Consider the following 27,380-nt stretch of genomic DNA (forward strand, 5'->3'; position numbering starts at 1 on the left):
TAGAAAGCAAAAAGTCGAGTAAGAGTATTAAAAAGAAAACACAACAAATACATCACAACACATTTTTTTAATATAGAAAACCTCTCTCGCATAGAGAGGAAAAAATACTATAGACTCGCTTAAAGACGTATTTCACTAAGCAATATAAACAAGATTTACTTATAACTCTTTTTGACACTAAAATGTCGTAGTGTAGCATATGATTAACTATACTTATAAAGTAAATAGTCTCTCCTTCATAAATACCAGAGCAGTAGATCAACTCCCCAAATGCAATGTGTTGATAGTAGTAGATGTCAATGTAGACGATGTCGTTTTTGGATCATCCTTTATTGAAGCATAACCACTTGGACATATTTAAATGACTCACCTCGCAATTAATAAAAAATATACTTCATGAGGGATCCTACTTGTAAATGATTTTTTTGAAGTCCTTAAGTTTGATTACTTCCTCTAATCCTATATATCACTGTATATAAAAGTGAAGAATATTTTTTACTTCGAACTAAGATAATCCATAGAGGAAACTACTTAGGTTTTCTTAAGTATGTCATTCTAGTCATCTGGATGCCATTTACCTAGTCCAAGTGAGAGACTCTAGTAGTGAATCTATAGCAAGGAGTTATTGAACCTTGCTTATTTTGATATAAAATCTCACAACCCCTTAACTATAGAAAACCTCCAAAATACCTCTTCCATTAGTTATATGTTAGAATTTTTATTAAAGATAACATGTGAGTATTAGATTATCAATATTAGACTCTATGGGCCATTTTAACAATGAAATTTAGAAAGAGAAAAGAAAAAAAAAGTTGGAAGGTAAAATGATTATTTAAAGTTTTTTAATATTACCTTTAATGTGAAGGTTTTTCATAGTTTAGGAAATTAGTATGCACTAAAAATATACTAGGTAATGTATGTGGAAATAGGGAATAGGATATTTAAAAGCTATTTGGTGGCAATTACATAAAAATTTCAAAAAAAAAGAAAAAAAAAAGAAAATAGAGTAACAGTAGGTTGGGGAGTGAAAGCTCACAATTTGTGTAGCTTCCCCATCCGCACTATACATTGGCTGTCTTTTGGGCTTGGGGAGGTCGAGAGATGGGGAGGCTACGGTGGGCCGCAGAGGGGCGGTGGGAACTGGACATGGAGGCGCCGGTGACTATGGAGGGTACGGCCCGGCCCGTCCCCGGCCACCCTTTGCCGTTGGGCCTCTCCCGTGGGCCCCGCATCTCCCGCCCCAAGCAGCTCGACTTCATGCACCGTTTCATGGCCTCTCCCCTCGTCCCCTCCTTCGCCGGCGACCCATCCAACGGTGGCTGTGGCCTCCTCCTCCACCACGCCCACACCTTCCACCTTGCCGAGAACTGGTAATGACCCAATTATGCATTTCTCCTTTTCTATCTCCATATATCCGTTTTGGTATTAACCAATATGCACTCGTAGTGTTTGATAATTTTCTTGTGAGAGATGTTTTGTTGTTTTGTTAGAATGTGAGGTGACCAAGTTGGACTCTTGTATAGATTTGGAGGTTTTTGATGTTTAGATTAGCTTTGTGGAGGTTTTCTTAAAAGGATTTGTGGGTATTTAATGAGTTAGAATTTTCGTTCCTTAAATCAGTTGTGGTGGATATAGTCATTGCTATTGCAAGTAAGCTACCTGAAAATCATGGTTGACTGAGGATAAATGCTTTGTTCCAAGTTCACTCGTTCAGCGGAGTTCTTTTCACATTTGTTTGGATTATCTTGTAGGCTGCACATTTAATTCCTCTTCCTGCACCAATTTGGCAAATCATTTATCTTTGCATTTGAACAGATATTTTTTTATGGATCCGTCATATTGAACTGATAGTTACTGTAAGGAGGTTAAAAAAGAAATTTGCGCAAGATAGAATTGTTTTTCTTAAGCCCATTAGTTACTACCTCATATATCAGTAGTTTTGTAGATTATGTAATTGGAAGCATTACTATGACTATCTTTCTTCAGCTCAATTTGGTGGACTTTACTATCTCTTTTACATATGTTAGGAAAAAAGAGGGTTTGTCCAATTTAACCCTAGTTAGGTTATGATTATTGTTACTTGAAAATAATCTTTTCAGAAATTAGGATAACGCTGCTTACATTTTCCCTCCTTAGGGATCATAAATTAATGCTTCATCTTCATTTTCTCACTTATAGTCATTATTCCATCATTCTTGCCTAATATTTCAACTTAAGGTACTATTGCTATTATACCAATTAGTTTGTACTTAATAGGACTGTCAAAATAATCAAGCCAGCTCGAGCTAGGCTCAATAAGGCTTGGTCATGCTTGGATCATTTGTAAATGACCTGTGCTTGATTCATTGATTTAGGCTCAAAATTAATTTCAAGCCGAGCTTGATTCATTGGTTGAGGCTCAAAATTAATTTCAAGTTGAGCTTGATCATAGACAAACTTTCTAACTTCTTAAGCTCGGCTTGATACGTCTTAAGGTATAAATTCTTAAAATTTAGAACCATTCGATGAAGATCTAAAGTTTCATAGTATCATCTCAACAAAGCATGATTCAATTCAAGCTCGAATTAAACCTCAATCAGTTGAATTAGGCTTGGCATGAAATATGAATCATTGTGATTTTGCCTTTAAACAGCTCGTTTAGGCTCGAGCTCAACTAGGCTTCAATTGAAACAAAATGAGCCAAGCTTGATTATAGTTAGGCTTGAAATTAATTTCATGCCAAGTTCGGCTTGAGCAAGATTAGGTCAATCACACTGTTGGTTATTGAATGTCTGGATAGAAGCTATACAACCCAAAGAAGTGAGCACAAGAAAATGTTAAGTACAATTTACATGTTCCTATAACTCTATTGTACTACTTTTTGTTGCCTTCATTTGTACCAAGGCCATCAGAATGTCCTAACTTCATCAGCATGACATGAAATTTGATGGAAGTCCACGTGTTGAGATAGGTATGGCACTAATATTGCTAGTTCAACAATTGATTTAGTAACTCTTCATATTCAGGAATTCATAGGCAATTATGGAATTCATTTGGTTCTTAATAGTGAGGAGACTCTAGCGGTACAATACCACTAGGCCTTGAAATTGTTGGTTACCTCTTGATCGTCCCTGGCTTCTTAATGATTGGCCACTTGATCTGAAAATGGCTGAATCTAAGTCCATCCAGGAGTCTTTAATACTTATATGGACCTATAACTCATCCATATTCCTTTCAGAAACTTGAGCCATACCACTAAGAGTAAATTAAGAAAGCCTTAAAGAACTAGATAGCATGGAGGATTTTATGTCCATGATATCTTTTCACCTTGTAAGGATGTTTTCTGGAAAACATGAATTTTAGTCTCAAGCAAGTCTATAACTTTGTTGTTTTTGACAAATTTTATCTTGCAGGAATGTTAAGTAGGAGTTTTTAATATTTATTTGTGTTTATCTACCAAAACTGAAGACAATTTTTCATTTATTCAGTTTTAAGAAAGACAAAAGTTGTGCAGGTCTACAACTGTTCTGGAGCAGTTCCATATACAGAAACTTCTATCCTTTGTGACAGAAAGAGTACCAAACTGTCTTGAGGAGACATCATGGCCGAAGACCATAATGAGGAACATACGTGACGTAATTTCTCTAGGTTTTGGTACAGAACTTCTAGTTACACCAGATTCTACATTACTTCTTGAAACATACAATATTACGAAGGAGAGTCGAGGCAAAGCAATCTATCATCATAAGGCAAGCTATCTCCAGCACTCTTACATTTATGGGTTTTAAACTGTTGTGCAAACATTTATATTACTATACTTTGTTGGAATGAATTCCAATATTCTAGCTTTTTCAGATTTAGGTCCATTCAATTATCTGAAACTCTGAAAGTATGATGTGATGGAAATGGATAAGTTTTTTCTAGTTCATCATGCTCTTTATTAGTGTTGCTTGTGTCTTATCATGTCGCCAAGCATTCTATGCACTTAGAATTATTCCTAATATGCTGGCTTATGAGCATATATAATTCTTTACTCTGTGCAGCTTCCTCAACACAATTTAACATTGGAGGCGGCTTGGCCTGCATTATTTGTTGATAAGAGAGGGACATACTGGGATGTCCCTTTATCATTGGCAATTGATCTTGCTTCAATTTGCTCAGGTTCTGGCTTGGACTATCATCTATGCTTACAACATAATAGTGGACAACCAAAGCACTTTGGTGTTGATCAAACCAATGAGGTGCCAACCTCTCTCCTGCCAGGGTTATGTGCAAAAGCAGCCTTTTCCTTCAAGAAAAATGTAGACTTTTGGAGAAAGAAAGAAGGGAAGCTAAAAATGGTCCAACCTTATGATGTATTTCTTTCTGATCCTCATGTTTCGGGTTCAGGGATCATTGGTAAACCTCAGATTGCTCTTTAAGTGTTCACTTTGTGAGATGAAATATGTGACTATGTTGTTTCTTTGTTTTCTGTTTCATAGATGTTTGAAATATTCTCTTAAATGAAGTTAGATTTCCCTCAAACTATTGCTTTGATCAACTCTCAAATTATACTTCTTTTTCTTGTTCCCAGATTGTTTGTCTTACTGATGCCCTGCTGACTCGTATGGCTTTTTGTGACTCTTTATCCTTTAAATGTTTACATACTTTGGTTACTTTGAGTGTTCTCCATTAGCAGCCAATATATATTACAAACTGAACTTTATTTATGTCAATATGTAAATCATTGAGTTCGTACCACTTGATTTTACACTAAAATTTAAGCACCATTCTTTCTGATATCTTAATCAGAACCTTCGAGAGATTTTTAAGAGCTCTCGTGGGACTTGGAATATTGGAATTTTTTTCTAGTAATTGGTGCTCCAGTCCTTTTCACTATCCTTGATCATCACAATCTTTATTAGAGAACCTCCTGTTTTTAATTTGGTTTCCACTATCTGTTCGTTACCCACACTACGAAGCAATATGCTTATCCTGTAAAACATGAGTTACCATTCAGTTGTTAGCTCTATATCATATCTGGAACATGCAATTTATCTTCTTTTTCTGTAAGAATATTTGTTCTTGTATTCGCTTAGTAAGGACTTAAGCTAGTTTATATTTTCTCTCTTCCTCCAATCTTTTCTAATAATTTGATTATACTTTGTAACTACTGGATGATGGATTATTTGCTAGAGTGATAAGTATTTTATTCTTGTCCTTGCAGGTGCAGTGACCAGTGCATCCTTCGGAGATTGTTCAGCGAGACTGTCTGTGGAAGATGAGTCTCATATATGCAATGAATATAGGTTATATGTCCACAGAGATAAATTTGCTCTATTTGCCGATCTCTTTGCATCTGTTTCTTGTACAGCACAACTTGGAAATTTTCAAAGACGTTTTCTTGATCTCACGAGGTTCAATGCCCGAATAGATGTTCCTTCAGGTTCAACATTTTTAACTGGCGCAATTCATCTTGCACAAGATGTCTACCATTCACGTCAACTGGCTACAGATGCAATCCAAGCTATTTGTCCAGACTTGATAGTTTCTCTTCAACAACAGGTCACAGTTTGTTTCTTCTGTAGCAATATATGTGGTTCTGTCTCTCTGTAGATCTGTTACTACACTGCTGTCATAAGGGCTAGATTAGAAATTTTAGGTTAGAATATTTGAAAATTTTAAACATCTTTATAGCCATTGAATGGGCCTAGGGATTTACAAATGCTAATCCAAGTGATCAAAAAAAAGTGAAAGACCATCTCTCTCCACCTTTGGATTAAATTATTGGATCACAAGGTGCACTTAATGGCTAAAAGGTTGTTAAAGGTTTTCTATTCTTTTCTGCAAACTTCTTAACTAACGGTTGTAGTCTGTCTCATAACATAAATAGGTACATGCACAGATGCTAATGAACCCATCTGGATGCTCCAATTGTCCATATCTGTTGGAGACATACAGTTGCTTTAAATTCTATTTTCTCTATTAATTTCTTTCTAGGCTTGTTTTCCTTTATTTCCTTGGGAATTCTATGCTCTACTTTATTTAAATGAAAAACCATACTTGCTGTAAATGAGGAGATTCCTTAGATTCTTAATTTTCAAATATCTTCTTTTTAGACTTGTGCTCCTATATTTCCTTGAAAATTTCGTTCTTTATTTTATGGAAATGAAAGCTGGGTATAAGGTACAATTGGATCGCCCCTATTGGTTTTCCTCTAGGTATAATCCATCTGCATATTTGCCAAACTCATGCAAGAGAAAACTGAACCAGTGTTATATAGAATGACATCTGTTCTTCTTGGCTTCCGAGTTCTCTCTGATCTTGTGGGATTCCTGTAAACCTATCCCTCTTGTTGTGGTTGAGAACACTATGATGTCTGATTTTTGCTTGAAAATCTCCATATGAACTGCAACAAAACATTTGGGACAAACTAACTATTAAAGCTTAGGGCCTAAGCTATGTAATACCAATTGTAGCAACTCATTGAGGAACTAGATTGGAGGGGACCAGTGTGATATGTTTTTTTTTAAAACTATCTAGATCTTTTTATATTCTAAGGTACCATAAAGTATCTTGTACGGGTCATCATATTCTTTCCTTTACATCATACTTTGCTTTCCTGGTATAAAATTTTTGAACAAATCATGTGCGACATTCATCCATTTCATTTCCAAGTACTTGTCTGCAAAATTACCAGTTAATATCTTATTTGGTTGCAGGCTTTTAGCCTTATTCTGATAATTTTATCTAGAAGAACTGTAACTTCCACAAACTTTAAATTAATGTTTGTATCTATAATTTATATAACTTTTACAAACTTCAGGTTGGTTTTAATCAGAGTTAGACCAATATTAAAAATCTTTATTTTCTAAGAGGGCATCATCTCATTCCCTGTTACAGATAGTTGGGCCATTGAGCTTCCGAGTCGACTCCAAATTTGCATTTGACTTGAAAGATGGCAATTATTTCCCTCGGTTAGATGAGTCCGTGTTTGCGTTTGACTGGGCTCTGAAGGTTCTTGGTTCAGCTAGAGCAACAGCTTGGTATTCCCCAAGACATAAGGAGGCCATGGTTGAGCTTCGATTCTTTGAGAGCTGAAGTTCTTGGGCAAGTTTCCCTCTTCATGAAATAGTCTGGCATGTTTAAAAGTAGGTTAAATCAATGTTATCGCCAAACTGGATGCAAAATCTTGCCATGATTCTTTTTTTTTTCTTCAAACTCCTATGTATTTTAGTTTTTTTTTTCTAACTCTTCCCATGCATTTAGATGCTTCTCATTGTCGGTTTAAACTTTAAAGCACAATTTATGACATTGAAATGTGAGATCCTTGTTTCATGCCATCTTCATTGACCAAAATGATGATCTAACATCCACTTATTTTTCCAGAAGTGTACTCATCAGATTCTTGTTCCTCATTTTCACCATGTGTTAGAGAGAGCAGATAATCAACAATCTTCTAGTACGGGTGTAATGGAGCTGAGCTCTGGTCAAGCTTGATTCCAAATTAATTTCCAACCTGAAGTTTGATTCGAAATTAATTTTGAGCCTGAATTCAAAATTAATCTAGAATTGATTCGGTCTTGATGTGAGCCAAGTTCAAGTTAATTAATTATACTGCACAGTCAAGCCTATTCATTTCAATCCTAGATTGAGCTTGGATTAAACTTGAATTGAATCAAAATTTGACTTGATTCAACAATCAATCTATATGCAAATAATTTAAACTACGAAAACATAGAGATTACAGAAACCTAAATTAATAAGTAACAAATAAATTATTAAATGTCACTTGGATCAATATTTCCTTCTATGGCATGATGGCTTAAAAATATATCTTTAGAGTAACTAACAAAGGTTTATATTTAATTATATCAAATATATAATTTTTAAATACTATATTATTCATTTTTATCCTATCGAATGAGCTCTTAATCAAGCTTAGGCTCTAAATTTCGAGTCTGGCTGAGCTCAAGCAGGCTCTAGTATTTTAACAAGCCTACTTATAAGATGTAATGTAATGTTCCACCTCAGTCTACCTCCTGTTGCCAGAACTGAGCATCCCCCCTGCCATTCTGGGTATTCGAAGATGCTGCTAGGGCTCCAGTGAACAGTGCAATTGTAAAACATTTTCAAATTAGGGGTGAAAACGGGTCGGATAATGTCAAGTCCGACCTAGTTCCGTATCCGAAAAGAATAGTATACAGGTTGAAAATTTCCTATTCAATCCAGATTTGAATATGGATAGAATTTTATTTTTAAAAAAAATTAGTTTTCTTGAGTCCACTGCGAACTTGTTAACTAGTTTAGTGTTAAGAATTTATATATTTAGAATTTAATATATTTTACTCTCTGAACCTATCATGCCTCAATATATTGCCATTTAAGTGCCAAATCAATAAATGAGACGGGATGATATATTGATGGCTTGGAAAGCAATCTACCTGATAATATAGCTTTAAAGAGTGTGAGAGTATTTTCTACATTGATAGATAGATTTAAATCGCTTTCTCAAGGGCGATGTACTTTTAAAAAAATATTACGTGGCAGTTTATTTAGCCAAAAAATGTAGTACTTTAATAAATACTTTAAAAGCTATAATAGAACGATATTTTTTATTGGTCTAAGTTTGCATGCTAAACAATGTATCCAACTAGGTGAGTTAAAACTTATTTACCCCACTGTTGAGCTTTGGTCATTATGAATGTTTGGTATGATAATTTGCACGTATTTGTGTATATAAAATCTCTCTTTGGAGTTCGCAATTTTAATTAAAAAATTGTTATTCCCCAAAAGTGATTCTACTTATGTTGGCATCCATTAATCCACATATGCTAGAAGTCATCTCTCTAGTAAATAAATTTATAACTCATCATTTCGATCTTTAAGGGTATAATAGGAATGAAAGATATTACCGATTCAGCAGATAATTTTTTTTTAGATATATAATCTTGCACATTATTTTTTAACAATTATATTATCTTAATATTTTATTAAGTAAAAGACATATATATCATTAACTGAGAGTAATGTATATATATCAAAATAAGGGTATTGATGTCTTTTATAATTAACTTGATGAAAATTTAATTACATTTTATCTTTTTGATTATTTTTGATTATTTACATATATCTCCCATTAGTTTAAGATTGATTTAAATTAAATTTTAATAGATAGAAATAGAGAATTATATTTAAATTGAAGTTTATCTCCAAATAATCAAATTTAAATTAATATTAAATGATATCTCCTATAATTAAGGCATAATTATATTTAAGAGAGAAATCTTAATGGAAGAAAAAAAAACGTGTAGAGTGCTTCTTCCGTACCGTAAAGTTAATTGTTTATCAATCAGTTTGATGAAGATCTAATGGTTAAGATCTTCAAGGGTATAACAAGAAAATTGAAAAGTTAGGCACATATAATTAATCTTCTTAACTAATATATTATTTTTCTTACGTAATGTGGTTTTGGAACCGGTACCGGTTTTGGTATGAAAACTAGCTATTATAACTGTTGGATTAAGATTATAATTTTTAAAAGTGCATTGAAGTATTTGCCTAAGAAGTTTTATTAGGTAAGACATTTTATCAAAATCTCCCGTAGTTTAGTTTCGTGTGTTCCAAGAGGTAGCATCTATAGTATTACATGAGAAAGTAATATAAACAAAAAATTTATATCTTGTTTATTTTCTCGATCAAAGGTTGAGAGGATATATTTTGATATCACTTAATTGAAGTGAACATTAAGATGTTATAGTACAAATTTTATAGTTGTAAAGCCAAATGGCCTCTTAGGTACCTTGCTAGGTAAAGTATTGTGAGCTTTCACATTGTTAGTACTGCTCGTGTAACTGACCCACATAATAGGGAGAGAAGAATTTACCTTTTGCATCAATAAATAGTAGATAGAGTAGATTGATCAATAAACTTGGTCCATCTACTCGTTGATTGCAATGACAACAAAGAGACAATTGTCGAAAAACCAACACCTATGCAGCTCTTGATGGATAGATAGTAGTTTAAACTCTTACTGAACCAAGTGTGCTTTCGCTAGGAGATCATTTTCATAATGGCTGAGGAAAATGTACTTGGCGAGGCTAAAATTGGTAGGGAAAGAGCAAAAGAGGATGCTCACCATGCCTACGATGTCATCTCCCCAGAAGAAACCAACTCAGAAAACTGGATCCCCTCATGTAGGCTCTAGTGAATCCTTAAGAGGGTCGAAGCCAAGGCCTATTGCTGGAGTGACTTGACTATCCTGGCTGTCATGTCGACTAATAATTTAAGAGTCTGAATGCTAGATACTAAAACCAATATATTAAGCTATTTGATCTAGACTTCAAGTTGTGTGCGTTGCTAAATTATTACTTCAAATTAAATGATGTCGAAGTCTGCTCCAAGCTGTCGCACTGTCAAGCTACTCCTCCAAGCCAACCGCACCACTGAGCTAATAATCGAATCGATTCGTTAAGCTAAGATACTAAACAATTTTCTCCATAATAATTAGTTAGAGTTGGAATCGATCTTATTACCGTTTTAGTCATAGGGAATGAAACCTACTAATTCTACAATAATTGGTTGGTCATGTCTATTAATAATCGAAAGAATCGTGATGGATGAGCTAGAGACACCCTCGAAGATCTTATCATTTCAAGATTTTGGATATCCTACGTAACAAATAGTTGCTTCATTGAGAGAATACCCCTTAGGTGCATAATCCAAATGTCAAGCCATAGTAATGAGGAGTCCAATCTGATCTCAAAGCTCGCTAGCAACCAAGTTGCGCAAGCAAATTGGCATTCCATAAGCAAGTGATCCATAGTTTCAATCGCAGCCTAGCACACCTGGCATGTAGGGTCAATGGAGGGTATACAAATAACTCCATTGTAGCCCCATATGAACTTCCAGAGTTTGCAGCTATCTAAACTGGCATAGGAGTGGTCTATGCACCCTCTGAGACGATATTAAAGGCATATTTAACCAAGAACTCCCATGTGAGGTCTGCTTCCATATAAGATGATCATACCGAGTTGCTACTCCTTGCCCAATGAAGACGTTGAGGATAGTTTTAGCTGCCTAGAAAGTAGGCAGCAATCCTCACTCTATCTCAGCTCAGACTTGTGATAATATCTTTGACAAGAGATATACCAGGCGGGAGAGAAAAGCTAGATAGATCAAACTACGAAAGCCAGGGTCATCAAGTATTAAGATGGAAGTGTCATCCCTAACAATCCATCTGACACTTCTTCACATTGTTCCTAACCTACAAGATAGAATCCTAGATCAACAAAGCAAATGAACGTGAGCCTACTACCCAGAAGGAGTGCCATGGGAATCATCTAGCTTATAATAAAGTGGCCCAATCATTGGATGGCTGCTTCAACATGGGCTAAGCAAGCTTCATCATTAAAGCTTGATTAACGAGGTTAAGATAGCAAATACCAAGCTCATCGTTTTGCTTAGTTCTACATATAAGGCTCCATTCCCTTAGATATGTTTATTACCATCAGAGAAGCCCCTCCAAAAGTCCCTCATAAGCCCATTTATCATAAAGATGAGAGTTTTGGAGAAGAGGGAGAGAGCCATAAAATAAGACAAGGCGTACTGCATGAGAGATAAATTGAGCTTTCTGTCTAGTTGTTGGATCTTATCAGCTAAAAAAGCACGTCTCGGCCTTGGACTTTGGGAGGATAAAAAATTGCTAAGGCACATTTCTCCCACCTTTAGTTGTCTCGCCTTAAGACCAGAGATGATAGCGTTGTTGTTGCATTGGTCGATAGATTTGCTAAGATCCATGGTTGACTTATTAGAATTAATTGCTTTCCTAAACATTTTATAGTAGATCAATTACCTCCTTAAGATCTGAAGCTTCCCTAGTTGAGGTTTTGCCAAACAAAAGTAAGTTGATCAGCAAATAATAGATGCATAAGAGGATTAGCTCCTCGGAAAGCCTTGATAACAATGATGAATTTGCACTTTCTGTCCTCCTCCAGCATATATGAAAAGATATTTTAGCCTAGGAGGTAGGGCGAAAGAGGACATCCTTGGCGAAGGACCCGAGAGGGAAAGAAAAAAAAACCTTAGAGATACAGACACCGATTAAATCGACAAACTCAGTGTGGATATCATATAGCTTAAGGTAGACTATTATAAACTTCAATTCCATTATATCAAAAGCCTTGGATATATCAACTTTGAGCATGAAGAAACTTGGCATTTAGACCTCTTAAGCTATCATCTGGTTGTTACTGATGTGTCAACCCAAAACAAACGCCTTTTGCAACTTGGAGATGATACCATCAAACAGAGGTTTGAATAGGAGAGCTAGGAGCTTGGCGATAAATTTGTAAGTAGTATTACAAAGATTAAAATGTTATTAGTCGCCCACAATTGAATGAGCTTCTTTCCTTGGTATAAGGCATAAGCATTATATTTGTGGAATTTAAGTCATTTTCCATTTTCTTAGTAAGTAGCACCCCATAGAGTCGGCTAGAGAGATTGAAAGAAATGAGCACTAAGTCCATCCAATCCGGGAGAATGGTCTGGTCCAAAGATTTTGAGCACACAATTTATCTCTTCATTTGTTGGAACCACGCACAAGGTCTCTATAGAAGAAGTAGGGATTTTTGGCAAGGAGGGCAAAAGACGATGGCATAACTTCATAAGAGAAGGAGGTTAGAAGTCTTATATATATCTTTAAAGTAAATAACAAAAGCTTCCCTGGTCTAGTGAGGGTATCTAGTCGTCGTTGGGCATTTTGGTCGAGGAGATGCAATTGCGCCTCTTCCAAGCTATGGCGGTGGATGAAAGAATGCAATACTTTGATCTCATTAGGACAACCACCTTATTCTCGATCTTTGATGCTAGTATATTTGTTCTTTCAAAAGTAGGTCTTTGTATATGCTTCTTAGAGTTCTTACTTTAACCTAGTCTTCTTAATTGCAAGCTGAGTTCTGGAAGAAAACAAGGTTGCACTCGATACTCTTTAGACGTCTCTAGATGTTTATAGGGTGCAAACTGACCCACAAGCTAATCTTAATAGTAAGGGCTAGGTTAGAGGATAAACTATACTTTGGTTGTAGGAGATAGACCAAATAAACTGATAAAATGGAGTGTAAGAATCGATTTTGAGCCACTAGCTCTCGAACTTAAACCTCTACTTTAGCTTATGGCTAATAAGAGAATTATTAAATTATTGCTAGCTGGTGGAAGACTCGAACGGCTTGGCCAAGGCAGGCTAGCTAGGGCTTTATTAAGACATTCTCTAATAAGATAGTAAGGAGACTGCATGTCCAACTAAATGTAGGCCGATCTAGCAAAATCAAGATCCATCATTCCCACTCCACTTATCTAGGAAATAAAGGCCTTGTCTTTAGAAGCACTAACCAAGGAGCCGTCTTTCTTCTTAAGTGGAGAGGCAACATAGTCAAAGTCTCGATGCAATAGAGGGGAAGGAGAGTGTTGCTGGCATAAAAATTGATTTTGGAATAAAAGAAACTACCATTAATGTGGTAAAGATTTCCATAAACACCCTCTACTATCTAATTGTGTTATGTGGATGAGCCCCCCAAAAAAAACAAAAATACAGTTGAAGATGGATTCTAGGAATTTCAGGCATGTATTTTTATCTAGAGTGACCATAAACTGCTAGTTAGCCCAATGAAGCTAACAACAAAGTCATTCTTGAGGGGAAATTCGAGTGTAATCAAGTTAGCTGTATTCTTGCAATGTTTTATTTTCAACTGAAAAAGCCATGTTCGATTGTGTACTATAGAGGAAGCTTAAAAAATCTCAATTGTTAGGGACCCTTTGCATTGTTGATGATTCTAAGCTATTAGTTTTATTGCTGGCCGAGCGTAGTTCCAGTTGCCTCACTAGGGATAAGGATGAAGTAATATCAAATAAGCCCTATCGAAAGAGAGTGGAGGGTGAATGTTTGGTATGGGAGAAAGAGGAGCTCACCTTTTGCTTGCTTGAGAGGTGATGCAAGAGCTAGGATTTCTTTTCCTTTCACTTGAAATGCTTTTTGCATGGGATGCTTGCATGGGAAGGATGTTGGCCCTACTCCTAATAAATGTGTTATCCTTTGCATAAGTGAGTTTGACTAAGATCTAAGCCTATGATTTCTTTAGCCAATGGCCGATGGTCTCTAGTAGCTTCTTCAATTGATAGTAGGCTGTTTTTTGTCGGAGGTGACAATTTTTCACTATTGAGGTAAGGAAGGCTTCAACTTGGCCAACGAGGATAGTAACCAGACCACAATTGTTGCTAAGGAGAGGAGCAATAGAGATTTTATTAACCATCTTACTCACTCTGTCTATCCCTAGAGTGAAAGGTATTTCTAGAGCCAATAAGGAGTCAATAATAGGGGCTAGGTATCGAGGCATTTAGTACACATTGCACCTATAGTGGATGAGTGACCAACAACTAGCTTTGACTTTATGAAGTTGCTTTACAACTTCCCTGAAGGAGGGAAGAGCCATGATAGGTCAGAGCTCTGTAGTGTAAGCTAAGGATGTTGGACGCCTTATTCACCCTCCTTGAAAGCAGAGTCTAGTCAATTTTGGAAAGTTCCTAGGTTGGGGAATCTAGGTTTTAGAGATTTAGCAGTTTGCCTTGAATGTGTTCAGGATAGTTACTTTTGACCTTCAACTTGAGCTTGATGTGGAGGATACGTGATACGATCACGCCTCTGGCTATGGAGCTCTGATACTAGCTTGATACAATCTCGCCTTTTTGGTGAAGGGTCGATCTCTTCCAATTCTTGATCTGAACTAGATCTGGCACGAAACTTTGAAATAAGATCCCGAAATATGCCGCCGTCGGATCGACGTGAAACTCTGATATGTTGTAGCCCCAGAAAAGAGCTTTCCAACAAATCTAGTTGCAGGCGAATCGGATGTGGGGATTTCGAGATATCGTCCGATTTGTGGACAAAGGTCAGATGGTCTGTTTTGGATCCGTGGATGGAGGCACGTGATCCTAGGTAATGGTGGTTGAAGGTGGACCGGCGTTAATGTGGTGGCACCGGTGAAAAGTGATGGTGGAAGGGTTGTGGTTGATGGAAGGATTAGGGCAAGTGTTGGATAGATTGGACGAAGGGGGAGAAGAGGGCCACCCCTAAGGGACTAGGGTGATTAGCCGGACGAGGGAGGTTAGAAGCGGCGTCGCCGGGGATTGAGATAACGGGAGCGAAGAAGACGAAAGAGGCAAGACAAAACTCAATCTCAATAATCAATAATAATTTTGGTTGCCATACACACCCTTTTATAGGCTAACCAACAACTCAAATTAACCCTAAAACATAATTTTCGCCGACCGCATTCAAACTCGCCCGACCGCGTTCGAACACATCGAATTAGCTCTTCTGGATTTGCGAACTCGATGCAGGCGTTCGAACGTGGGAGCGAACACGCCTGTCGGTATTTGCGAACGCGATGCAGGCGTTCAAACACTATCTTGACTCACGTTCACAACCCTGTTCAAAAACTGCGTTCGAACTCACTCCACCCGCGTTCGAACGCGACTTACAGAAAACTTATTTTAATGGAAATTAAACATTAAAACATGAAACAAAAACACTCCTAAAGTGAATCCATGCTCGAGACGACGTCGGTGAAGTCCGAATCGTATCAATACGTTTAGCTCTTCCATAGAAGGGACAATATGAGGAGGTCGCTCATATTTTAATAGATACCCTAATTGGCTCGATCGAGCAATAAAATAAAATGGGATCCCAACAGTGGTTTGAAAATATTCATCATGACACGAGCATGGATGGACCTTATCCAACAAGAAGAGTGTGACACCCGCACTCTGAACACGTGCATAGCACGAGCCCACACGACACGTGCATAGCACCTGACCAATCAGTTTGTTACTGACAATCAAATAAACACGTAGTAACATCATAATTTTCTCCACAATATCTAAACTAAGAATAACCCAAGTCTAACTGTCAACAAAGATACGTATAACCTTACTTGGGCCCCACACAGCCACAACACATCATCAAGAGCTTTTCACAACTACATATACACAACAGAGGTATATACATAATTATACAAGTACAAAGTCACCGCTAAGGTATAAGACAAGGATACGATACACTTTGGAGGATGTCTACTATTACATCGTATAAGATAACTCAACCGGCATACAACACTAACCACACCCTACTCCTCACGCACCAAAGAAGACCTCTAAGGGAGTATCCTGTTCTTCTCAATCACCCGGGTTTTTGGAAAGTAGAAAACAAGAGAGTCATGAGCTAAAGGCTCGGTGAATAGACCTTACCCCGAATCGGTGATGCTAAGCAGAGAGTAAATCAAGTACTGGATAATATGAATCAGAAAGAGTATCATGTCATGAATGAGTAAATGAATGTGTCCTCAATACTACATAAATGAAATATAGATAACATGTCATGTCATAAATAATAAAAATACATAATCCTCGACAATGAATAAACAGATCACCACGTCATATGATCATCATAACTCTCTCAAATATGACACACGATGCATGCCGACCCCGACAATGCTATGATATCGTATAAAATTATATATGATGTATATTGACCACTCAATAATCGTGTATGTCGATAATAATGAAGTCATATGCATTTCTTAACATCACGATCATTACCGACATCTCGGTATAATATCGTCATACTAGACCACTATGCACACCAATACCCACACCCGGTCTCAACATCATGCCCGAAGGCTCGAGCATACTCGCCATCCGCAAGGAGTATCTCAAATATAATCATACCCCGCCACCTGCTAGGGTATCAACATCCATCCAAACCGGGCACACACATAGTTGATAGAAACATCGTGAGGATAACTCACCACATATGCCCTAGCGAACGGCATGTGTCTGAATGTCTGCTGCGCACACAGACTAACGACATCAGACGTAAGGCCAACATGATCGCGACCATGTCGAGCGATCAATCATCCACCAAGCGCGTCCTAACCCTCGCGCCCACTCGGGTATCCTCACGCTTTCTATCAACTATCCTATCAATCACATTTCATGCTTTCCTTCTAAATGACAAATCATATGCATATATCTAGTACGATAACAAGTCAATGCATAACAGGAATTTAGGTGGAATAGGAATCAAGAGAAAATGATGCAATGTAGTCTCCAACTATATCGTTAACACATGCATACTCATGCTAATCTATTACATGCATACTCATGCTACAGATCAACTCGGTAAACAATCATAACAGTAGAATCATCTCTGATCATCTCTATATATATCACCAATGTACTCTTATTCCAAATCAGCGTAATCGAATGCATGATAAAATATGCTCGACTATAATCATCTCTAGATAAAATCATATAATCATGCTGAAGGCCAAAACATGCATATACACAAATATATAATATAACCTAATTTGAGAAAGGCGTCTAAGAGATAAGACTACTCACACCACTGCAAATACCAGACCACCACTGGTTCACGCTATTATGATATCAATCACGCCTCGATAGCTAAGTCCACGGAATCTTGAACAGGGGGGTCGGGATCTGAAATTGTTTATAGCAAATATGTCAGTCTTTCTATTAATTTAAAATTAACCAGACAAAAGAATAGTTTCTTATTGTAATTATGTACTCTTCAAATATTTGTTTTTGTTATTTATCAATCATAATTATATTATGTATTTGTGTATTTAGAATATATTTTATCTGTCTATTATTCTCTTTGATAATTAAGAAAATAAGAATTAAGTTACTGTAATTAATTACGTAAAAATATACGTACATAACCCTAAAATTCCTTAGGATTAAAATAGTAATTTATATTGCAGGCATTTTGCTAAACATGGTATAATTAGAACTATATACTAGCTATGATATAATTATATTTAATTTGTATAACTTAATTACATTAAATTAACTAAGCTAACCTAATTGTGCATATATATATATATATATAGAAAGAGAAGAGAGAGAAAATGAAAAAAAAACAGAAAATAGAATTGCATTTAGTGCTGGGCTCAGCCCAGCACCATGCACAGCTAGGCGCTGGGCCGAGCCCAGCGCCACTTGCAGGGTGCAGACAGAGGAGAGGAGGAAAGAAGGAGGAGGAGAGGAAGAAGGAAGAGAAGAAGAAGGAGAAGAAGAAAGAAAAAAGAAAAAAAAGAAGGTTGGGCCATGGGGGAGGGGTGCGGCCGCTGGTGGCCACTCAGCGGCCGGCCTCTCGCCGATGGCTCGATCCTCCGGCGGTTCCGAGAGGAAGCCGACAAGGAGAAAAAGAGAAAGAGAGAGAGAGAGAGTTAGAGAGAGGGAGAGAGGGAGGGAGGGAGAGAGAGGGAGGGAGGCTCACCGGAGCTAGAGGAGGTGGCGGCGGCAGTGGGTAAAGAGAGAGAGTGTTTGAGAGAGAGAGAGGAAGAGAGAAAGGTCAGCGAGAGCTCGAAAGAGAAAGAGAGAGAGAGAGAGAGAGAGAGAGAGAGAGAGAGAAAGAAAAGAGGGAGAGAGGCGGTGGGGAGGGAGGCTGCGGCGGCGGCAGCGGCGGCGGGGGCCCACCGCGCCAGCTGGCTCGGCCAAGTTGGCCGGGCCAGCGCTTGGGGCGCGTGGCGCCCATCTCGGCTGCCACTGCATGGCACGAGCTGTCGTGCCATGCAGTGCAGGAATAATTTTTTTTTTTTTTTAACCTTGGGTTATTACAAAGAGTCTAGAGTTTTCGAGGTAACCAGGGAAACGACCTTTGCCATTTTCTTGGCTATCTTATGGGTGAGGTATTCTAATGGCAATCCATGAAACTGGACTTATAATCGCAGTGAGAGAAGATCCAACTTTTGATGGGTAAGTTTGGCTTGAACTAGTTGAGAACAAATAGATCGTGCTTGAAAGACCATGGTGAATTAGTCCAAGTATGCCATTTGTCGCATTCTTTCTCAAAGACGGGGAAGAAGACACACATGGTTGCTTCTATGAATTACATTATACCTTCTAGGTTCTAGGCTTTGGTTAGGGAGCATTTAAGCACGATAATATTAAAGCTCTATCTGTAACAAGCTCATCGACAAGACAAGAGTTAGGTTTTCTAAGTAGAGATGTTATCTTTGTGGAGGGGAATCACCTCGTCCATACCATCATTAGAGAAGAGAGATGAGAAGCTCTTTAGCATCTCCCCATACTTTAGAGGAGGTAATGAAGGCTTGCGGGGAGGGGAGAGAAAGGCATGGATGATGAGGAAACAGAGGAAAGTAGATGTTTACGTGAAGATGGTGAAGAGGGGAGACAAAAGTTGCGAGGAGGAGAGGGAGGAGCTAGTGAAAGACACTAGGATGAGAGTGGAAGGAGGTGAGACTTCTTATAAGTAGAAAAAAAAAACAAGATGAGAGAAAAGTAGATAGTCGAGAGGAGTGGCGAGGTGCAATATCAGGGAAACACCTAGCCAGGAGCTTAGGGGAGAATCTAGAAGATTAGGGAGTTATTTGCATAATTATAAGAAGCGGGCAAGATATTGACCCGATCAAGGGTTGGATCACTAAATTATTGGTTCAACTAGTGGTTTATTTGGTCAGATTACTGATTTTTTTAAAATATCTAAATAATATATAAATAGATCTAATAATTCTAAAAATAAATAAATATCTAGAAAAGTAGTATGAATTGTTTATATATCTTTCAAAACAAATATTATTTATATAGATACCATCATGGTTATTTCTAAGCTAAGTTATTTAATATAAAAGATAAAAAATACTATTAACTAAGAGAAACACTTGAAAAAAATAATAAGGATATTTTTGTCTTTTTATATTTAAATTGTTCGAATTTTAATGATAGTTTGTTCTAAGTAGTATTCACGCAAAAAATAAGAATTTTAAAAGGAATACATGCAAAAAAAAATTATATTTTAAGAGATATACGTATAAATTTAAATTTAAATAGACATACAAATAAATAAGAGACTTTTTAAGAGTATATATACACAAAAAAAAACTAATTTAAAGACAACATATATGTTATAAACTAAATATTTTTAAAATTTTAGGACTAATATAACATTATGATATAGAATAGAATAATCAAATATTAAGAATAATTATGTAATTTTGTAAAAATAGTTGATCCGGCCGGTTTATCAAAAATCAGCTAGGTTGCATAATTCATTGATTCAACCACCGGGTCTGTTGATTTTTACGGAATTGATTGCTTATTCGGTCTAATGACAAAACTGAACCGAGTTAGTTATTAGTTCACCACCCAGTCCGGTGCGATTGTGGTAACTATGATTAGTTGTTATGCTAGGTGAGGTAGGGACAAGCAAAGTTCTAATTCCTCGCCGACTTCAGAGGCAAATGAAGCAGGAGAAAGTTGACGTTATATCAGAAGTTACAACGACAAGTCAACCACTGATCTGAAAGCCTCTATCCATTGGTCGAGCACTGCTACTAATGAGTGGGTCCCCCCCCGGCTTGCTTGTTTAAGCCCCCTCTCTAAACGACGAAAAGCGTCTCCATCCTTTATTAGGAAGTCGTAGCTAATTTCTGCTCCAAATTTCTTCGACCACCCTCTATTATTGGGGTTGTATGCATCAATGAGCCAAGTGGGACCCATCTATTTGATGCGATCTTTCGCCAATTGGATGGAGGAGTTCTTCCACGTTGGCAAAACTCTTTCATCACTTCAACCCAAATATACCTCGTCTTAGGGTGCACGCTTTCTCAACTTAAAATATCATAATGTTGCTATATTCTTTAAAATATAAGAATTATCGTTAAATTCTCCTGGTTCTTTCATAATCATTATTATAATTAATTTTTAATAAAATATTTCTAACATATTATTACTAAAGTTAATAAATACATGTAGATGACTAAAAAATAAGATATATTTTATTGTTTATAATGTTGAGAAGTTTAGACTATATTACAACCGTTAATTTTTCTATCATTAGTGGCGCTAATATTTTTCACCATGAGACAAATTACTAAATAACCAAATTATTTCTCTTATCATCAAATCAAACTATATATCTATGAGAATAGTTAAGATTTTTTCTTTTCATATTTCTATTAATGATTAGGCAACGAACGATTGCAACTTGATCTGGAACCAAGCGAAGATAAACTGTAATTTATGGAATGATTTATATAAACTCGGACTTCCACAAAATTTTAAAAATTACGTCGAATGCCATTTCATTTGGATTGTGACTCCACCGTCTCCCCAGTGAGTAAACTAAGACCAAAAGCTTTTTATATAAAGTAGAGAAAAGTGGGTCTATTTGGAAATTGGCAAGAGGGGTAAAAATGTAATTATGGTTTAACTTCCCGAACTCGTCTACGGAGAGACCCGCTGACGATAGAACAAAATTGACAAGCCGGAAACTATCTCTAATCATCTTCAATCTTGAGGCAGTTCAGAACTCTCCCTCCCTCTCTCTCTCTCTCTCTCTCTCTCTCTCTCAACTCCCCTTTCGAATGGGAGGAGGAGAAGTAGAGCAAGAACCTCTATTACCTCCAAAACGCCTCCTCCACTCCCACCTCTCCAACCCTCTCCCCCTCTCCTCTGAGATCTCCTACGCCACCTCCACCTCCACCTCTGCCCATGGCTCCGCCCCTCACCGCAAATCCTCCGGCCTCCACCGCACCCGCACCGCCCCCGCCATGGCCGTCCTCCGCGACCTTCTCCCTATACCTGGCCCAGATCTCTCCAACATCAACCCCCCGAATCTCGCCTCCTCCGGCTCCGTCCTCAACACCGCCGCCCTCCTCCTCCTCCTCTACCTCACGCTCGGCGTCGCTGTCTACTCCGCCGCCTCCCCCGACGGATTCTCCGGCGTCGAGACCCACCCCGCCGTCGATGCCCTCTACTTCTCCATCGTCACGCTCTGCACTATCGGGTACGGCGACATCGCCCCGCTGACTCCGGCGACGAAGGTCTTCTCTTGCCTCTTCGTCCTCGTCGGGTTCGGGCTCATCGACGTCCTCCTCTCCGCCGCAGTGTCTTACGTCCTTGATATCCAGGAGGCCGCCATCCTCGCCGGATTCAGAACCGGGTACCTCGTCGATGCCCAAAAGGGCCGGATGCGGATCCGCTCTAAGGTCTGGTTTGAATTAAAACTTCCACCAAATTTTCGACTATAGGAATATAATTTAGTAGGAGATTTAAATCTTGTGATGTTTTCACACAAATCCGAAAATGTTGGGTTCAATTTGCAAATTGTGAAACATAGGGGGAATTTTGTAACTTTGTTTTTCAGTTTTTTCGGAATTATAACTCAATGTTAAATTTCAAACAAAATAGGTAGCCCTCGCTGTCGCCGCCGTCGTGCTATGTGTCGGGGTGGGGACCATTGCGCTGTACTTGCTCGAGGACTTGAATTGGATCGACGCAGTCTACTTGTCGGTGATGTCGGTGACCACTGTCGGATACGGGGACCGGGCGTTCAACACGTTACCTGGTCGGATATTTGCATCGCTCTGGCTGCTGGTGTCCACGCTAGCGGTGGCGAGGGCCTTCCTGTTCCTGGCCGAGGCGCGGATTGATAAGAGGCATCGGAGGATCGTGAAGTGGGTGCTGCATCGGGATTTGACGATCGAGGACTTGTTCGCCGCTGATATCAATCAGAATGGCTTCATCAGGTTGGTTCATCCTAAATTCTCTTCTCTTCTTATTTCCTGCTCCCAAAATTTGGTTCCTTTAATATGGAACTCAAGATTGCTTTTTGAATGCAAGAGTTAGTACCAAATTGGTTCCGTCAGGTAGCAATTAGTAGCTGATAGATGGCGCATCTAGTTTCTCCATTCGTTGTATATAACTTCTGGTGAGGGCTTACTTTGCAGATTAAAGAAGTAAACCACCATAAAATTCAGTTAAGCCAAAAGCTTCATCATGTGATGCAGTTAAGCCCAAAAACCAACGTTTGGTTTGGTTCAATCGACTGTTGATTGCCTGCATTGTTCACATCAAACAAAGTCTAGGTTTCGGATGAAACTTCAAATCAGTCAGAAACATCTCTTAGGCATCTAGATTGTCCCTCTTGGTGCTTCATTCAGATAGATCCACTGGACACGAGTTGCTCAGATCGCAAACTAGTTGCCTTATTGCCTAGCACCTGCAAAAGACAGCCTAGTGCTAAGCGACGTCATACGCAGCGAATCTGAGTTTCTATCAGAAGTTTCTAAGTGTAGCTTAACCATAGATATTTTATAAGTGTTTGTCCAATATTATTTGTATAAATATATTACCTATTTAGAAAGTCAGAAAATGAGGTTAAAGAGAATGAAATAAATGAAGCTTTAAGTTCATTGGTCAGATCGATGTACTCTCAAATGGAAGGGGATTTGTCTGGTTCCTAACATAAGTCTGATCTTGAAGTTCATATTTCCATAGAGTTTTAACTGGTGCAATACATACATAACTTGCAAACACTCATACATGTTGGGATCTCAGACAAAGTGGTCTTAATGAGGCAACCTTGGATGATAGGAGACTGAGTTTAAGCTTTTAAATTTTACAAATGGATCTTCCATAAAAGAAGAAGGCAAATGACTGACTGCCCCCCTATGCAGGGTACATATCTGCAGGCTAAGGTTTTCGTGTAAGGTAAAAACCAAACAGATTTGCGCAATTGTTCAAAATTTCTCCTTTTCTATCTTGAGCTGGAAGTCAGATTGCACTCACAAGAATTCATTCAATTGTGCACTCATGTGCATAGGATGACATATGTCCTGCAATAACTTGTAGGAAATTAATACCATATAGTGCAATGCAGCAAGTATCCATCAGAAACTTTGATAAAAAGAAATTCTAAATGTTGTGAAGGATGAATAGTGCCACCCATATTATCAGTTTTGATAGATTTTTTTTATTTTATCCTATAAAACTCATGATTTCATATATTTGTATTGCTCAAGGACAAGGGTACTCATAGAAATGTGCTTCTTTAAGATTTCATATATTTGTATTGTTCGTGAAACATATATCGTTTTGCTAGCACGAGTGTCAAACATAACGCACTCATTCGAGTGCATTAAGCACACCTTGAGCAGTACTCAATCTAAAGGCCTTTCCTAAAATGTTAATTTAACCATATTCTAAGAAGTGCAGACATGAAAATAGGACACAAATACGGCACAATACAGACACGGGAATACGACAAATCTTGAAAAAACATAACACGATACATTAATATGATGGATTGCATAGGCGAATATGTGATTTTACAGTAATTTTCATTAATATTAATTTCCTTGTATGTGTTAACTCGTGATTATTGCATTATATTTCTATAGCATATGCAGGAAATTCCTAATAAATAATTTATATTATCAACTTTTATAGTATATGATAAATTTTATATCTAAAGTTTCTCAGGATTGTCTAAAAGTATTTAAGAAGTGTCCGAATTTATTCTATATTTTTTAAATATCAGATACATTGTAAAAGTGTCAGACACGTGACTAACGAGTGTCCAACAAGTGTAGGATACGGACATTTCATGCTATTTGAAGTGTCCGTGCTTCATAGACCGTATTTAATACTTCTTCATTGAAATGGATATCTCAGTGACACAGGATATCTAACCAGATATGGACTTTTTATGTAGTTTGAGCAGTAATTCTTTATCTTTATCAGAGGTAATCAGATTATCAGAGTTTCAGTCTCAGAAAGGAAGTCATTTTCATGTTGTTTTAAGTACTGTTATAGTTTATGATGAAAAGTTATATAGATGGCATGGATTGTGGGATGAATCAGAAGACTATCCATGATAAGCTAGAGTAAGGTGAGGATTTTGTTCTAGATGAAAGAGATTAGCTATTGGACTATAATTTGATTTCTCAAAAAGAAAAAAAATTACTATTGGACTATAATTGTATTCTGAATGGCCTAAGCTATAAAAGGCTTGACTGATATTACCAGTTAATTTGAGAAATATCATATTCATTTTATTGGTATTCAATTGATTAAATAAATCATTGGAATCCCCAAAAATAGCACATTCTCGAAGAGTTGTATATTCCTGCTGATCAATGATGATTGCAATATGGGGCTTTCAGTATTCATGCGGCTTTCAGTATGGGCGTAGAATAGTTTGATGGACTATTGCTCAGTCAATTAATCTAGTCACCCCTTGCTTCTATAATGGGTGACCATCAAGCTTGGTGAGCTTATCACTTGTTTGGAACTGCTCTTAATTAGCTCCATTAGGTCTTACTTATGCTGCACAATAGAAATGCACTCCCATTATATATGATGATGAAACTGCTAGATAGATGTGTATTGTTTCTTGCTTCCCTTCAGTGTTCCTTTTAGCAGAAACAATTCTTTTTTCAATCCATTTTTCAAATCTAGATAATTTTTATGCACATATTCCCTGTTTGTTTGGATTAATAAACTTTCATTTGGTTAACTGTATAAGGCTAACAACACTTTAAACGTGGTTTTTGAGTCAAACAGTTAGACTACTTGTCAGATAGTGAAGCTAAATATAGCAGTTGGAACTTTACAATATCCAACTCTTAATACTTGCCTTTAAGCTCCTAAATAATGCAGTATAATTGTTCGTTGTTCTTAAAATTTATTGTTTTTTATCATCACTTGCTGCACCTACTAATGAGACCTGATTCTTGCTGTTGCTTGTTTCACTCTTCAGTAAATCAGAGTTCGTCATATACAAGCTGAAGGAAATGGGAAAGATCAATGAGAAGGATATTTTGCAAATTTGTGACCAGTTCAACAGACTTGATACCAACAATACTGGCAAGATCACCCTCCCTGATCTCTTAAATGCTACCAGATGACCCTTAAAGTTAGTGCCACATTCAGTTGGAGTAGAATAGCTTCACACTGCAATCTAACTGCAGGTGGACGTTAAATTCTTCCATCTAATGCAATTATTTCTTTTGTATATCAGTGACAACTGTAAATAGAATACAAAGTACATCAGCACTTGGAAAATTTATAAATACAATTTATATATACGAGCCTTTTCGGAGAAAACCAGTTCATGCGATTGCAGATCTTATTTGAGATGCTACTTGAATCGCCAAAAAATTGTAGTTTCTGGTACTTACGTGCTGCTATACCTATGGGAAGTTTTCAGGATGGAGAGAATACAAGAGAAGAGAAAGCAGAGATGCTTGTTTGGACAGAAATTGTACAAAAAAATAGTGAAGAAAGGGAGGAAAAGAAAGTGCCTTTAATAGTCACTTTTTTCTCTCTAAAATTCGAGAGAAGATGAAAGAAAGGAAGAAACTAAATTACATTTCCCATTATCTTCTTTTCTCTAGCATATCTAAACAAGAGGACAAAAGACTCTCTCTCTCCCTCTCGGTTTTCTCTCACGTTAATATCAGCAAAAGCAGTGCTGGAAAAAGTCTTCCCATGAACACCTAAAACCTAATAAATGTCTCACATTAGCCAACCAATTAACAACATGAGTACCATCTAAAGGCCATCCATTACCCTCCGACGATAGTCAAATATTTTGTCTAGTTTCAACCTTTCTTCATTGTTTTATTTTTATCTTTACATCCCGACTTTGGAATCACGTCATTCCAAAACCAAAAGATCCCTAACTCAAAGTTTACTATCCATTAAAATATTAGAATTTTCTTACGAACAGATCAATCTAGATTTAGTTCGTTACAGTGGTATTAGAGTCATCATTCCTTGACCTATAGTAAACACGCGATCCAACCCAGGGGAGATTGCGGTCATGAAAGACTAATAACTAATCTCCATTCTTGTTAAGGTTTCCTTGACACTACTGGCCATCACTATTGACAAACCACCTGTGTGGGCAAAATCGTTGGTAAAGTCTATGGACTTGCTGAAAGAAATTATCGAAAGTGAGAATCAAGAGGATCGAAAAGGATCCAAGTCTTAAGGGCAGCTATCATGACCTAGCATCATTACCCTACGTTGCTAGTGTCATCGGACACAACGAAACCAGCACTCCATGACCAATATCTTCAACTCGTGAGGGAGGCAAAGAGTCGGCCAAATTGTCGCCAAAACACCACCTCCGATTGTGGAAGAGTCCATGCCGCCTCTATAGACCCAGGCCATCGTAGTCACAACACTAGATTAGCTTCCAATAATGGGCTTGACATTGTCTATCCCAACCATGGTGGAAGCTAAGGCCCAAAATCCTCGCTTTTTATCGATAATGATCTAGGCCCCCTCGACCCAAACTATCACGTCTAGTCCCTTCTCCCGGACCTTCGCACAGAAGCCAAGTTAGAGACAAACACAAGAAGCAATAGCCTGATTGCCCACAATGGTCCTCTTCATTACAACAAACCCAAGTATTGTGTCCTCAGGGCCAGCATTTTAGCGACCATCAGCGGCCACGGTCAACTTCCATTGCCCTACTATAAGCACGTGGCGGACTTCATAGCCACCAACGAATGTCTGATAGTCAGGCTTGA

At 37.6% G+C, this 27,380-nt stretch overlaps 2 protein-coding genes across 2 annotated transcripts; both read left to right on the top strand.

Annotated features, from left to right (window-relative positions):
* Positions 1-1,039: 1,039 nt before the first annotated feature.
* On the top strand, positions 1,040-7,301 carry LOC140791409 (protein TRIGALACTOSYLDIACYLGLYCEROL 4, chloroplastic). Its single transcript, XM_073141967.1, has 5 exons — positions 1,040-1,370; positions 3,494-3,728; positions 4,023-4,377; positions 5,186-5,523; positions 6,862-7,301. Exons 1-5 carry the CDS (start codon positions 1,102-1,104, stop codon positions 7,057-7,059), a joined length of 1,395 nt encoding a protein of 464 aa, XP_072998068.1. The 5' UTR covers positions 1,040-1,101; the 3' UTR covers positions 7,060-7,301.
* A 14,001-nt stretch (positions 7,302-21,302) lies between these two features.
* On the top strand, positions 21,303-25,947 carry LOC140791478 (two-pore potassium channel 5). The gene is made up of 3 exons (XM_073142073.1): positions 21,303-22,046; positions 22,249-22,586; positions 25,601-25,947. Exons 1-3 carry the CDS (start codon positions 21,423-21,425, stop codon positions 25,746-25,748), a joined length of 1,110 nt encoding a protein of 369 aa, XP_072998174.1. The 5' UTR covers positions 21,303-21,422; the 3' UTR covers positions 25,749-25,947.
* Positions 25,948-27,380: the final 1,433 nt, after the last annotated feature.

The sequence above is a fragment of the Typha latifolia genome, chromosome 6 (assembly GCF_019914945.1).
Source record: "Typha latifolia isolate L0001 chromosome 6, TyphaL0001v2, whole genome shotgun sequence".
NCBI classification, from domain to species: Eukaryota; Viridiplantae; Streptophyta; class Magnoliopsida; order Poales; family Typhaceae; genus Typha; species Typha latifolia.

Bases quoted from the DNA above. Each gene is read 5' to 3' on its own strand.
- LOC140791409 (XM_073141967.1), top strand. From the start codon at position 1,102: ATGGGGAGGCTACGGTGGGCCGCAGAGGGGCGGTGGGAACTGGACATG. The intron at 3,729-4,022 runs GCAAGCTATCTC...TACTCTGTGCAG, and splicing joins AAGCAATCTATCATCATAAG to CTTCCTCAACACAATTTAAC. The intron at 5,524-6,861 runs GTCACAGTTTGT...TCCCTGTTACAG, and splicing joins TAGTTTCTCTTCAACAACAG to ATAGTTGGGCCATTGAGCTT.
- LOC140791478 (XM_073142073.1), top strand. From the start codon at position 21,423: ATGGGAGGAGGAGAAGTAGAGCAAGAACCTCTATTACCTCCAAAACGC. The intron at 22,047-22,248 runs GTCTGGTTTGAA...CAAACAAAATAG, and splicing joins GGATGCGGATCCGCTCTAAG to GTAGCCCTCGCTGTCGCCGC. The intron at 22,587-25,600 runs GTTGGTTCATCC...TTCACTCTTCAG, and splicing joins AATCAGAATGGCTTCATCAG to TAAATCAGAGTTCGTCATAT.